The 15,439-nt window shown below is 38.0% G+C and overlaps 1 protein-coding gene across 1 annotated transcript in view; it reads left to right on the plus strand.

Annotated features, from left to right (window-relative positions):
• The window catches only part of SEC31A (SEC31 homolog A, COPII coat complex component), a 71,487-nt gene that overhangs the window by 30,107 nt on the left and 25,941 nt on the right, over nucleotides 1-15,439 (plus strand). Inside the window, exons 16-21 of the mRNA XM_042781789.1 lie at nucleotides 2,457-2,583; nucleotides 4,020-4,165; nucleotides 6,549-6,722; nucleotides 9,731-9,904; nucleotides 13,122-13,214; nucleotides 13,877-14,000. Coding sequence (XP_042637723.1) covers nucleotides 2,457-2,583; nucleotides 4,020-4,165; nucleotides 6,549-6,722; nucleotides 9,731-9,904; nucleotides 13,122-13,214; nucleotides 13,877-14,000 — 838 coding nt within the window. The remainder of the gene's footprint in view (nucleotides 1-2,456; nucleotides 2,584-4,019; nucleotides 4,166-6,548; nucleotides 6,723-9,730; nucleotides 9,905-13,121; nucleotides 13,215-13,876; nucleotides 14,001-15,439) is intronic.

Here is a 15,439-nt window from a genome sequence, read left to right on the forward strand (position 1 = left end):
ATTCTCCCACTCTATCCAGGATCTCCTACATAGATTCCCCTCCGAGTGGTTTTGGACAATGGCAGCCAGGCACCATCTAGTTCTGGTCTCATAGTCGTATAGGCTGAGGATTGCATGATGTATCAGTCCCCTGGACTAATTGTTTCCATGCGTCTATGGTTTTCTTCATTCTTCTTTGCTCTGGATGAAGAGATACCCATCGTTGCATTTAGATGGCCGCTTGCAAGCTTTTAAGATCCCAGTCACTACTTGCCAAAGCAGGATGTGGAACAGTGTTTTTGTGTAGTATGTTAATACCAATTGAGCTCGATGTCCCCTGTGACCATGGTCCCGAGCCCACAGGTCCAGCTACTTACTCCCTCCAGGTAGCTGGCTGTGGCCAAGAAGTGACTACAACCTTGTCCCTTCTCAGCTCTACTATATACCTGGAAATTCTCTTTTTTTTTTTTGTAAGTTGTGATTTGGGTGAAAGTTTACAGAGTAAATTCACTTTCCATGCAGCATTTCACATACACTTTGTCTCATGACACTGACAACAATTTACCACAATGCAACAGCTCCCGTCCCACTTCCTCCCCATAGTTATCTCTTCCCTGTGTCCTTCCCTTCATGTACTTCTGCTCCCTGAGCTATGTCCCTGTATATACACAGCCCTTCTATTCTCCCTTGATTGTTCTAAGGAGTGTATCTACTTAATGTCAGTATTCAGCTCTTTTGTTTGGCTGGAACCCACAGGTGTAGGTTCAGTTCTAGACCTTAAGGGCAGCTAGGGGCCGTAGTCCCAGTGATTCCATCACGCTCTATCAGACCAGCAAGCCTGGGTCCCTTTTTTTTTTTCCAAATGATGTTGAGTTTTGTTCCACATTATTCTCCCACTATATCCAGGATCTCCTGTATAGATCCCCCTCTGAGGGAGCTCTGGTAGCATAGTGCCTAAGGCACCTGACTGCTAACCAGAAGGCTGGCGGTTCAAACCCACCAGCCACTCCTCGGAAAGAAGATGGGGCAATCTACTTCTGTAGTGATATTGCCTCAGAAACCCAAGGAGGGGTCACTATGAGTCGGGTCTGACCTGACAGCACATAACAGCAACAACAACAACTGAGTGGTTGACAGCAGTAACCTGGCACCATCTAGTTCATCTGGTCTCATAGTTATATAGGCTGAGGATTGCATGGTGTACCAGTTGCTAGGAGTAATACATGGAAATTCTTACAGAACATACAAATACAGTTGTAGAAACATTGTCTGCCAACTCTATACATGGTTGTAGGCACACTCCCCCCACCTAGAAATACCTAGTCATTCAGCCTGTTCACCCATCTATCCACCCGTTATCAGTGTTTGTCATCACTGACAATGCAGTCCAACAGTTTATTTTTTAAACTATTGAGCTGATAATCATTTATTTTTCTGATTATAAAAGCAGAATACTTATTATAGAAAATGTAAATATGGAAAACAGTAAAGATAAAAAATTCATTCATAATTCCATTACCCAGAAATAGTCATTGTTGGCATTTTGGTGTAATTATTCCAGTTTTTGTCCTTTACATCTATAATTATAAGAATTACAAAATATTTTTTTGTATTTCATTGTAGAATAAAATTTTAAAGATAAAATTTCTAATATTCCTTAATTCTGCCATCAGATTGATATATATCCTTTCATATTTCTTTGTATGTATTTGTAGTTTTTTTTTTTAAATCAAAAGCAGGATCATATATGTGTGTGTGTGTGGTTTTGTTTCTTCATCTTGTTAATTGTAAGCATTTTCCTTTATCATTAAAAATTATAACAAAAAATTATTAATTGCTCTATAATATTCTATAGTAAGGTTGTATTCTGTTATTTTTGGATGTTTAGATAGTTTCTAATATTTTCCTAATATAGCTAATACACTGATACACCCTCCTTTTGCCTAAAGATCTGTGCAAATTTCTGATTGTTAAATTTGCCTGTATTCCTAGGAGTGGAATTTCTAGGGCAGAGGATTTGAACATTTTTAAGGCTCTCGCTTGATGTTATTAAATTACTTTCTGTCAAAGGTATACTAGTATTGAGTCCGACCAGCATCATTACAATCCTACTAGCCTCTGCAGCCTCATCTCATGTCACTCCTGCCCCTGTTGTATTTTAGCCACACTGTCTGCCTTTAGTTCCTTACACACTCTCTCCCTCAGAGCTCTGCATCTGTTGTTCTGTGGCCTGCAGTGGTTTTTCCATTTTGATGAGGCTAATTCTTACTCTTTCTACTCAGTACTTTATTTCTTTTTGTGGGGAAAGAAAAATAATACCATTCATTATGTCAGTTGGCTCAAAGATAATGTTGTACTTTGCTGCTGCTTTATTATGCTATACATACTGGTTTTGAAAGGTAATATTAATGAGCCACAATTAATTTTTATTAATATATAGAAGTCTTTTAATTCTCCATTTGTTTTCCTTTCCCAAGCTGATCACTGCAGTGGTGATGAAGAACTGGAAAGAGATTGTTGAGTCTTGTGACCTTAAAAATTGGAGAGAGGCCTTAGCTGCAGTATTGACTTACGCTAAACCAGATGAATTTTCAGCCCTCTGTGGTAAGAAATGAACTTCATGTTTAATATGAAATGAACTTCATGTTTAATACGTTACAAATACGGCATGGTATATTTTGAATAAAATGAATGACAAATTTTATTAGAAATTTTTGTTAACCTGCTGATGACAAATAGACAAAAGAAGTTATCATTTGAATGCTTTCATTAGAATTGTTAATGACCTGCATATGTTGACGCCATACCTATTCATTACTTATAAAAATACTGTTTAATGATTTTGGTTTCAGATAGGCAAAGGCTGGAATCTTGACCCTGCCTGTTATTAACTGTATGACCTAAGAAAAATTACTTTCTGAGCCTGTTTACTTATCTGTAAAATGCTATGGAAGAAGTAGCTCTGAGTTAATAAATGTTAGTTTGAGACAGACCAGGAAGAAAAGCCCAGCAAGCTGCTTCTAAAAAGTCAGCCGGTGAACACTCTGGATCATGGCATTCTGCTCCGTAGTCGGTTGGTGTGGCTCAGTACCAGGCTGCATTTTGTTGTATCGTATGAAGGGCTGCCATGATGGCAACTAACAACAATCATGTTAAAATTAGTCATTGCAACATTAGAGTAGAAATTACCTTTAAAGGCCATGACTAAACTGGTGGCTAGGAATAAATATTTTTTATTTGCAGAAAGGAACAATAAGGCTGCTAGTATGAAACCAATTATTTACTAGTTTGAAAATATTATGGGGATATAAAAATTACATGATATTCTTTTAATTATAAATAATTTATGATAGACCTAGCTGCCATGCCGTGTTTCAGTCTATTGTTTACAGAAACATCTGATGTGATGAAATAGAGTTAAATGCTTATTAAAGATTTTTCTTATATATTCTTCCCTTTCATTTTCTAAATACAATGATCAGAAATCAGTTATACACCTAGGTGTAGAATCTGGTGAAATAGTTTATTATACACAGTTTGTCACCCACTTCTATTCGTTTAGAAAAGAAGTACTTACTATATGATAGTGATTTTGTTTCTTACTCATTGGATGTGACGTTTAATCCCTACTTCTGAAATTATTATTAGGCTGCTCATGACGTAATATTATAGGTTGCCTTATACATAGAGTGTATAAGGAACTGAAAGGCAAGACAGTGTGGCTAAAATACAACAGGGGCAGGAGTGACACAAGATGAGGCTGGGGAGGCTGCTGGGAATGCATTGCTGGTGGAACTCAACACTGGTAGAGCTTTTACAGAAAGCAGTGACATCAAGTGAGAGCCTTAAAAATGTTCAAATCCTCTGCCCTAGAAATTCCACTCCTAGGAATACAGCCAAATTCAACAATCAGAAATTTGCACAGATCTTTAGGCACAAGGAGGGTGTATCAGTGTATTAGCTATTTTAGGGAAATATTAGAAACTATCTAAACATCCAAAAAGAACAGAATACAACTTTGTTTTCCTTTTGATCTACAGATCTTTTGGGAACCAGGCTTGAAAGTGAAGGTGATAGCCTCCTGCAGACTCAAGCTTGTCTCTGCTATATTTGTGCTGGGAATGTAGAGAAACTAGTTGCATGTTGGACTAAAGCTCAAGATGGAAGCAACCCTTTGTCACTTCAGGTTGGTATGTTTGAAGCAAAAGGTACTTACTTACTTTTTAGTGCTGTCTTTCTCTTTACATATGATCAGGTTATATTTCTAGAAATTTATTCGTTTTGGAACTTCATTGCTTTCACCGTACTTACTAATAAGTTCTAGAAGTTCTTTTTCTAGCTAATAATATGCATCATCTTTTGAATGGGGGTTGCAGCAGTTTGTGTGGTTGAAGTTGTAATTTGACAATTTGTTGGGGAAAATGGGTGGCAGGTCAGTGAAACACTCTGAGCATGTACCTCTTTTCCCTCTTACTCCTGTCTGCCTCTTGTGACCTTGCTTGCCTGGGGCAAAGGAAGAAGCAATGTAGTGAAAGGAGTAGGAGACATAATATTATATTTCAGCATAATATTTCCTTTTCTCTTTAAAAAGAGTCTTCCTTTTTTTTTTGACTAGAATTATAGGTTTCTGTATTCAAACTGAACACCAGGTAGGAAAGCAAGGTTTTCCTGCTAAGTGCTTCTGGGGGAGAAGCACACTGGTTTCACACTTATAGATATGTGTACTATGAAGAGAATTGGTATTGGAGAGCAACATGAAAAATTTCAGGCTAATGGTAAGGCCATTTGGAGGTCATATGCCTTTGTCTGTGGGTCAACTCAGAGTAGTAAGATTTTTGTAGTATGGACAATACAATGTTTTCATTCACAGTTCCTCCTACACCTGCTAAAACCTTGTTGTTGCCTTCAAACGTTTGCTTCTCAGTTGGTTCAAATGGATATTTGCCTATTTTAGCTCACAAAACAGGTATCTAGCAGTTTAAAGATATATAGGAGAAGATCATAATGTATGCCTTATTCATGAGTAAAAGGCCTTGTTTTTTAAATATCTAAATGGCAGTCAGCTATTCCAAACCTTTCTAAGAGGGATGATAATAGGTACTATACTTTTTTAAATTGTGGCAAAATATATATAACATAAAATTTACCATTTTAACTATTTTTAAGTGTTAAATTCAGTGACATTAAGTACATTCACGGTGTTTTGCATCCATCACCATAATCCATTTTCAAAAGTTTTACATCACCCCAAAAAGAAATTCAGTATCACTTCAGCAATAATTCCCCTTCCTCCTCCCTGCAGTCCCTGGTAATCACTAATAAAGTGTTGTGTGTATGCATTTGTCTGTTCTAAGTATTTTATTTAAGTGGGATCATATAATATTTGACTTAGCGTAATGTTTTCAAAGTTTATTCGTGTGACCATACGTCAAGAACTTCGTTACTCTTTATGGCTAAATAATATTCCTTTGTGTGTGTGTTTATCTTCCATATTTTGTTTATCCATTCATCTGTTGATGAGCATTTGGGTTATTTCCACCATTTGACTGTTGTGAATAATGTTGCAGTAAACACTGATGTAAAAGTATGTCTTTGAGTCCCCGATTTCAGTTCTTTTAGGTATATACTTAGGAATGGAGTTGCTGAGTTATATAATTCTATGTTTAACTTTTTAAGGATCCACCTAACTATTTTCCATAGGAGCTCTGGTTGCATAGTGCCTAAGGCATTTAACTGCTAACCAGAAGCCTGTTGGTTCAAGCCCAACAGCCACTCCTGAGAAGGAAGACTGGGCAATATACTTCCGTAGAGATACTATCTCGGAAACCCAAGGAGGGGTCGCTATGAGTCAGAATTGACTCAGTGGCAGTGAGTTTGGTTTTGGTTTTTTGGTAAACTATTTTCCACAGTGTCTGAACCATTTTATATTCCGGCCAACAATGCACTAGTGTTCCAATTTCTCCACATTCATATCAACATTTGTTATTTTCCCTTTTTTAATTTTTGGATAATAGCCATCTTAGAGGTGGGGGATGTGCTGTCTCATCATGGTTTTATGTTTCACTGATAACGATGCTGAAAATCTTCTGTGCTTATTGGTCATTTGTATATCTTCTTTGGAGAAATACCATTCAAGTCCTTTGCTCTTTTTTTTTTTTTTTTTTAATTGTGATTTGGGTGAAAGTTTACAGAGCCTTTGCTCATTTTTCAAATTGGATTGTTTGCCTTTTTTGGTACGTACTATACTTTCAATAGGAGCTCTGGTAGCATAGTACCTAAGGCATTTGACTGCTAACCAGAAGGCCGGCGGTTCAACCCACCAGCCACTCCTCAGAAGGAAGATAGGGCAATCTACTTCCGTAGTGATACTACCTCGGAAACCCAAGGAGGGGTCGCTGTGAGTCGGGTCTGACTCGACAGCACATAACAACACCAATAACAACAACATACTTTAAATAGGTTTCAGAAATTTTAGTAACTTGATCTTTTTTTGTTTTCTCTTAACATACATGGATGGTCTCAGTATCTTCATTTCTCTCTGACTTTTTTTTTTTTTTTTTCTCATTTAGGATCTGATTGAGAAAGTTGTTATCCTACGAAAAGCTGTACAACTCACTCAAACCATGGACACTAATACTGTAGGGATACTTTTGGCTGAGAAGATGAGTCAGTATGCCAATTTGTTAGCAGCCCAGGGCAGTATTGCTTCTGCCTTGGCTTTTCTTCCTGAAAATACCAACCAGGTAATTAGAATTGACAGCTTTTTTCTTTTAATGTATGGGTAACATAAGTACAGTAGATAGCACTGGTATTAGACATAAACATACTAGTAGATGGAATGTTTTGGAGCAGTTAAATTTTTATCACCTAATCTTGGTAAATGTTATTGACAGTTCTTCAACAATCATTTCCAGGTATACCTGGAGAGATAGTGTGTTGTTGTAATGTAATAGATTTCTTTTCACTAAGGAGGGAGCTCTGGTTGCACTGTGCTTAAGGCATTGGGCTGCTGACCAAAAGGTTGGCGGTTCAAACCAACCAGGTGTTCCATGGGAGGAAGATGAGGCAACCTGCTGTAAAAATTTACAGCCTTAGAAACCCGATGGGGTCTCACTGTGAGTCAGAATTGACTCGATGACAGTAGATTTTGTTTTATTGAGGAGCATAGATAGTATCAGAGGAAAATAAATGAGAGAAAAAACAGCTTTCTGTTTCTTAAGCCAAATGCTGCTTTTGCAGATGAGTTTCTTTGTAGGAATTGTTTATGTTGGAAAGCTATAAATTTTGATGCTTAATCGAACGCATGGGGTTGTGGTGCAGTATGATTTTTAAGTTGACACATGTGCCAGCCCAAGTATTAGTGAAGAAGTTTATCCTATATGCCATTTTGGTCAGATTCTGTCTGTGGGCAAGTGTATTTTTAAAGTATTCAAGGCAGAAGGAACTATGTACATTACTAATTTATCGTACTTATTTAGTGTATAATGAAATCTGAACATTTTCATGATACTTTCTTCAATTCAGTTCAAAACAAATGGCTGGGTATACAGCGATGAATAAGATTGCCAAGATCCTTGCCCCCAGGGAACTTACTAATGCAGGATGGCTATAGACAAGTAAACCTGGTGTTCTGGTTACTTAGTGCCACTCTGACAGGAATATACCACAAGTGATATGACTTGAACAAACAGGAGTTCATTCTCTTACAGTTTTGGAGGCTCAAAGTCCAAGTTCAAAGTACCAGGCTCTAGGGCCTGGGTGAAAGCCCCTCAACCTTGGGTTTCAGCTCTGCCTCCTGTTCCCAGCCCACTGAAGCTGGAGGCTTTTCTTCACTCAGGCAGCTACTGGCTGCTGAAGCTGACAAACCCAAGGTCGACAAGTAACAAGGCACAGTTCTGATACTACCAAACAACACGGCAGGCCACTAATTCAAATCCAGAAAATGTCCCAACATCGGCAGGCCATGGCAGCCTACTGAATGACTACATGCAGGGTCCAAGCATACTGTAAGTCAGGCAGCTTCCTCAAAGTTGCTTCTTATGTATTGGAAGCAGACTGTATCTCCAAAGCACCTACTCAGCTGCTCTAGTAGATTCCACCGTGGAATTGATTGCCAGTCTCACCATGGGGAATAACTACATTCAGCTGCTCAGCCACTCAACTTGGCACCTGCACAAATCTTCATTGGGTGTCATCTGTACAGATCTCCTTCGCTGGGTGGCTCCAGTCCCCTAGTTCCTCCGAGTGGCGACCTCACCCCCTTAGCCTGGTGGGCCTCATTCCTCTACTTCTTGGGCATGCCTTCCCTGCCTCCTCACTCTTGGGCAGCAGCTATGGCTTCATCCCACTGGTCCATGTGAACGAGTAGACCCACACTCCAGAACCAAGTTGGTGAAGGTCCAACTCTTTGGAACCTAAGAGCTGTGATGGTTCCACCACCAAAGCCATGATCCTACACTTGAGGCTGAGGCAGTGCTGCTTTCCAGTTCTTTGGTCTTTCTGCTTCTGCCAATTAATGCCGAAGGTAACCCACTCCACCAGAAATCTTCTGCCTCAAAAATCACTCAGTTTCCTTGCTCTCTGGGCCAGCCAGCCTGCTATTCCATTTCTTGCCAGAATCTTCTACCAGTTAATGGCTGAAGGCAACCCACTCAACCAGGAAACCACTTACCCAGTGGCATCCACCTTTCTCCTTATGGGCTGGTAAGCCTGTTGCTGTCTAATGCTGGCTCTGCTGGCTACCTTCTATTTGCCAGTGTCTCTGCTGTGTTCTTGGGTCAAGGAAGTCCCAAGGTTGGCAGAGCATGGCAGGCTGCTGAACAATGACATGGCTACATGCAGGGTCCAAGCGTGCCATATGCTAGAGACTATTTCCCAAGGCTTCTGCTTATTATATATGGGAAGCAGACCACATTCCCTAAGGCAGCTACTCAGCTGCTTGTGGTAGATCCCACCATGGAGTTGATTACCACTCTCATCATGGGGAATAACTACCACCAGTTGCCTAGCCGCACAACCAGGCCCAGCCAATTTGACACATAAACTGAACTACCACAGGCCGTGACTCTCTATTCTGGTGATTCATTCTAGACTGCTCTTAATGTGACCAAGAATTCTTCTGTCTATACAGATCACGTAAATAGTAGGTTTGCCATGTATTTCACTCCTAGGTACACCATGCCTAAGTAGCCAGTGCCATGATTTCACATGAGTCAGAGTTTTCTGATTACTGTTTTGACTCTGCTGTCCATTATAATAACCACACTCACCTTGTTTTTGTCGATTAACTGCTGCCACTTGGCCTCTACTGTCATGGGGTCCAGTCAGCCTTATCTTAGTTAAGTATCTTAGTTCATTTAGAGCAGTTCTCACTGTCAAATCCTGCATTCATAAAATAGCAATCACAGCAGTCTTCAAGGATGCTGGGGCTCCCTTCACAAATTTGTTCTTCACTGTAGTGGTAAAAAGTGTGTCCTCTAGGCTCTCCATTTCTGGTCTATGGATCTAATCTGATAACCATGTGCAAGATCATATTCAAATTTCTGCCTCAGTTAAATTGCAAATTACTTCATGTCATGGACCTTTGAGGTCATTTTTAAGTGTTTATAACCATGAATGTTGAATTGTTGAGTGTATGAACAAAACGTAGTCTCTCAAATGATCTCCTGATTTTACTTTTAAGAAAACATTCGTGCTGTCATATAGTTAAGTGAACTGTAATAATTTGTTTCCTTCCATTGCTTCTCTACAGGCAAATATCGTGCAGCTACGTGACAGACTTTGTAGAGCACAAGGAGAGCCTGTACCAAAACATGAAACACCCAAAATTCCTTATGAGAGGCAGCAGCTGCCGAAGGGCGGGCCTGGACCAACTGCTGGCCATACACAGATGCCAAGAGTTCCATCTCAACAGTATTATCCTCATGTGAGTGACCTGGTCCAGATGAAGTGGGGCCATTTATGTATTTCTATCATTGATTGTTAGGATGGTGCAGAATCAGGCAACATTTCGTTCTGTGGTACATAGGGTCACTATGAGTTGGAACTGACTTGTCAGCACCTAACAACTAACAATATTCAAAGTGATGGTTTTAGTTTGGTAGGCTATTTATTTGGTGAAAGCTAGACATCAAATTGTTTTAGTAGTTGTGCTTTCTGAGATTTCTTAAAAATATATTTATGATCTACCTTTCTAAATCATCCCTTTAATCTGGTCAAGCAAATGATATCTTAGATATAAATGAATTTTTAACTCTCTAGATTTCGCCTTATTTCTCTATCACTTAATCTTCCCTTGTACATGTATTCTTGAAACATCTACTATTTGATTAATCTAACAAGCGGTAAGTAAAATAGCTGGAACAGTCTTATGGGTAATTTGGTTAATTTTATGAAATATTTTTAGAAAATAGTCTTTTGTGAGTATTCTTTTCTCAAATCATTAATGTAGGTTTACTAATACAGATTTACTGTATCAGCACTATAGTTTCCAGAGAACAAATCTTGTTTTTGGACGTTAGAAAAAAGTAATGACCCAGGGTTTATGAAGTTTGGGGAATGTGAAAAGCAAGAAATAAAAAGTTATTGATACTGTGTATTGTCAGTTATTTACTTTTAATTTGAAATTATTAGTTTCTGTCATGGTATGGTAAGATACAAAATCTTGCCTAAGTGTGTTTGAAGAAAATATGAGGATTTTACTCTGAGTTAATAGTACCCATAATCATGATTTATAAAAAGAGCTTTCCCAAATTACAGAAGTAACATATATATATTCACTGTCCATAATTGAGAAAATACACTCAGACCAAACTCACTGCCGTCAGGTTGGTTCAATTCATAGCAACCGCTCCTTGGGTTTCCAAGGCAGTATCTCTATGGAAGTAGATTGCCCAGTCTTCCTTCCAAGGAGTGGCTGGGGGGTTTGAACCACCAGCCTTCTGGTTAGCAGTCAGATAGATGCCTTATGCACTATGCCACCAAAGCTCCCAGATTGAGAAAATACAGACAAGTAAAATGAAAAAAAAATTACTACCCACAGATATTTCTTACCATTTGGTCATGTGTTCTTCCAGTTTTTACATGTATGTATATGTGTATATATGTATAATCAAAACATTTTGTGATGTTTTTAATTTTCTATCTTTATGGATTCAGACTTTTGAAAATTAAGACTCTTTAAAATCAAATGTAGTGAAAGAATTTTCAGAAATACTTGCCCCTATTGTGTGCTACAATTACATGTTTGTTGTTATGTGCCATCGAGTCAGATCTGACTAATAGAGATGCCTCCTTGGGTTTCCGAGGTGGTATCACTACCGAAGTAGATTGCCCAGCCTTCCTTCTGAAGAGTGGCTGGTGGGTTTGAACCATCAGCCTTCTGGTTAACAGTCAAGTGCCTTAGGCACTACACTACCAGAGCTCCTCAATTACATGTTTAGTAGCATAAAATGTGATCTCTTAATGTCTTTTACTGTTTCATTTAGAAACTTTCACAGTTCTAGACTGGTAGATAAAGTTATTTTAAAATGAAAAGCATTTTTTCATAAGTAACAAATTTGATATTGATAACATAGTAAAAAGATAATCTGCCCATTTCAAAATAGGACAAATTGCTGACAGATTGGTAGGGTCTTTTACAATTGATTGTAACAAAAGTAAATGTAAAATCATGAAAAAAAAAACCATGAGTCATGTTCATTCTTCTGTCTATTGTACTTTTGATTGGTATTTAATCAGGGTAGGTTCCATTTGAATATAACTTAATTATCTGGAATATTCTCTACTTTGATTTTTTTCATTCATTTGACAAATATTTATTGAAAGCCTACTGTAAGTGCCTGGCATTGTTCTAGATGTTGAAGGTACGTTGGAGAACAAAATAGACTACTCCCCTCACCCCCCCAATGGAGCTTACACTAGACTTAAGAAGTCCATTATATACTAAGTGGGGCATATAATATTTTGGACAGGAAAATTTAGTAGATGATAATCAACCCGAATTTAAAGTCATGGAGTTTGAATTTTTCAGTGATGCATGTCTGTTAATGGTCAAGTTGTAATTAGAACCCCCAAGCACCTCCTTGTCTCTCAAGGTACTGAAACAAGCCATTCTCAACATCTGTGTAAGAGAATATTTACTTTTTATGTGCTTGGCTTTCATCTTTCTAGAAAAAGGTAAAAACACTAAAAGATTTTTGTTATACTCTGACTTACTAAAGTCATATTTAAAAAGAATCAAATCATAAATAGTAATTTTCTTGACTAAGGTTTCTATATTGAATGAATGAGGGCATTGGCTTTTGGCTTTAAAACTGTGTTTATAGGTGAGTGTAGAGGGGTAACAGAGAGGCCACATTAGGAAGACTTTACCCTCACTTCAACCACACATAGCATTTATATGTTTTGAAGAGTTTTTACCAAGATCTACTTAACAAAAAATATTTTTTAAAACATTTGAAAACCACATGGTATGGTGTAGAAAACACTGGTGTAGAAATCACAAGACTTGGAATCAGTCCACCGAGTTGTGTGGACCTCGTCAAGCCCCTTGCTTCTATGGTCCTTGGTTTTCTCAGTGGTGCAGGGTGGGATTAGATTGGATGATGCTTTATGTCCTTTCAGTTTTAATATTCTCTGATTGTGTGATTTTTAAGCCTTATATGAGAGTAATATGATTTTTTGTGGCTCTAATGAAATCCAGAAAAGGGAGCTTATAACAATCTGTTCACAGATCTAATGATAGCATGAATACTACTAATGCTTTAAAAATCACGTTCTTAATTACCTTTTTTTTCTGGAATGTATTCTTTCCTTCCCTACTCATAGAACCTAGCTTTCCCCCCTTAATCTTGACACTTGAATGGCATTGTTGTTTGTGCTTTGATTTTAGGTTTTCTTAATTGATTTTCATTTACTCACCTCCCTGCTCTTGTGAATGTATATTTTTCTTTGGAAATTCCACCTACCCTGAATGCAATCACTTGAGTAATATATGCTCTCTTATTGCTCTTATTTTTTGCTTTGCATCTGGCAACTAAATACCTCTTAGGGTTTTTCTTCTCTTTTCTTTTTAACCCCCTTCTTCTTTTAATGTTTTCATTTTTTATTTTCTGTGATTGGTATTTCTTTGTTCAATTCAGGTTAGAATTGCCCCTACTGTCACTACCTGGAGTAACAAAACTCCTACTGCCCTTCCCAGCCATCTACCTGCAGCCTCTCCCTCTGACACACAGGTATATCCTTCATTATTCCTCTTTGAGCAGAAATCTGCTCACTGAAATATATATATAGGTATATATTTTCTAATTCCCCTTTCTCAAACTCCTTTTCTCCAAATTTGTCTGCCTGCTTATTGTGTTTTAATGCTTTTCAGATGCAAGAAGCAGTTTTTAGCACAATTAATTTATTTCCTTATCCTTCTCTTCTTTTGCAGTTCTAAATTGACTTGAGCTAGAAAAGCATCAACCAAGATTCTAACAATGGTTTAAAAATCTGATTTCATTGAAGGGTTTTTTGGGGGTTGGGATACATGGCAGAAACTGAAGAGAAGCCAAAGTTCCTTTTATGGCATTTATACTTATATTTACAGAGTGTGGAGTAGTGGATGGAATTTAGTAGAGATGGAAAACTCTGGTGACTTATGAATATTGAAACTATTATCTTATGAAGCTGTTAGCATCCATTGCCATTTACTGCGCTTAATACTTTGGACCTGTCTGATCTTTAAATCACTCAAAATGTGCTGCTTAGGAAATGTGGTATTCTGAAGAAGAGAGAATGTGCAGAATGAAATCCTTTAGTTCAAAAGAATTCCATTTAGGAAATTATAAATCTATCTGGTAAAGTTCCTAGTTCCAAATGTAATCCTCCTTCTTACTGTATTCTCATTTCCTAGGGAGAAAATCCTCCACCTCCAGGTTTCGTAATGCATGGAAATGTTAATCCAAATCCTGCCGCTCCACTGCCTACATCTCCCGGTCATATGCATACCCAGGTACCACCTTATCCACAGCCACAGCGTAAGTAGTGTGACCCTGAAGTCCTTACATAGCAGCATGTCTTACCTGATGTAAGCATTTACTTTGAAGCTCCAAATCCATGGTTAAATCAGATTTGACAAGAAAGAACATTCCTATATAGGACTTGCTGTAGTGAAACATAGTTTCCCAAAGAGGTGGCTTGAATTAACATACTAGTAAGAAGCAGTGCCTTAAGTCAGTCTGTTCAGAACAGTTAGTTCTTATTCTTGGGTCATTGCTAATAAGACTTGATAAAAAGAGGCAAATGTCCCATGATTTTGGTATTGAAAAATACAATTTTAGAAATTACTGTCTTTAGGGAAGATGATACAAACCAGTTTTGGAAAAAAATGGTCCTGGGGGCTTTTTCTTTTTAAAAAGAAAGTATTTACACTTGGAAAGTAAGAAATGATCACTAATTCAGAATTTAAATGAAGAGGGAATAAAAAGCTCTCAGGGGAATATGCTATGTCTAAGTAACTATATGTAAAAACAAGAGACCATTACCTAGTAGGAGCTAATCCAAACTAACATGTTCTGTGCTACAATGGTTATTCTTACTTAACATGGATACAGATTTCATGCAAACCTTTCACTCACGTTTAGTGTGAAAGTTCTATCTTCAAAGTACTGATAGGAAACAGGTACAGTTCTAAATTCACTCTACAGATTAATACCTACCCCTGGTCACATAGAATATGATGCTACTAAGATCATCCTAATCTGGGTTCAGAGTCTGGGTGGTGCAAATGGTTATGCACTCAGCTCCTAACCAAAAGTTTGGCCATTTGAATCCACCCAGAGGTGCTTTGGAAGAAAGTACTTCTGAAAGATCACAGCCATTGAAAACTCTGGAGTTCTGAAACACATGGGGTCACCAAGTCAGAATTGACTCAACAGCAACTGGTTTTTTAAGTCTTGGTTCAGATCTGTGCATTAGAAAATTAGTTGCTGTTTAATTGCTTACTAGCCAACTACATATCGCATGTCTAATGTTAAATAGTAATTGTTTTGTTAGGGACCATAGAGTTGACTCTTGGTCTGGAACTGTGTTCAAACACAGAATCTGAGTAGCTGGTGATTCTACTGGAGTTGGGAGAAGATACTGATTTCTAATAATAGTGCTTACCCTGTAGTGCTTACGGAGGAGTGGTTTTAACTGCAATCAGACAGAAGCTTTGAACTGTAAAGGGAGTGCTTTGGATGTGTAATGCTAGCATTGTTTCCATCTGGTGGCTAGTAGGCGTCACTACAGTTTTTTGACAGAAGCAAAAAAAAAAAAAAAAAAAATCTCAAAGGATTAGTCTCACAGTTCTTGGGTCTAATGATTCAAAGACTTTCATAGCCACTAGCAATATTGGGGATGGCAGTTTTCAAATATTGCACCTAATAATGTGCAAGCTCAAAAATATTATTTAGGGCATATGAACCATCAGAAA

This window comes from Orycteropus afer, unplaced genomic scaffold, assembly GCF_000298275.1.
Source record: "Orycteropus afer afer isolate SDZICR_OR568_19922 unplaced genomic scaffold, OryAfe1.0 scaffold00172, whole genome shotgun sequence".
Classification (NCBI taxonomy): Eukaryota; Metazoa; Chordata; class Mammalia; order Tubulidentata; family Orycteropodidae; genus Orycteropus; species Orycteropus afer.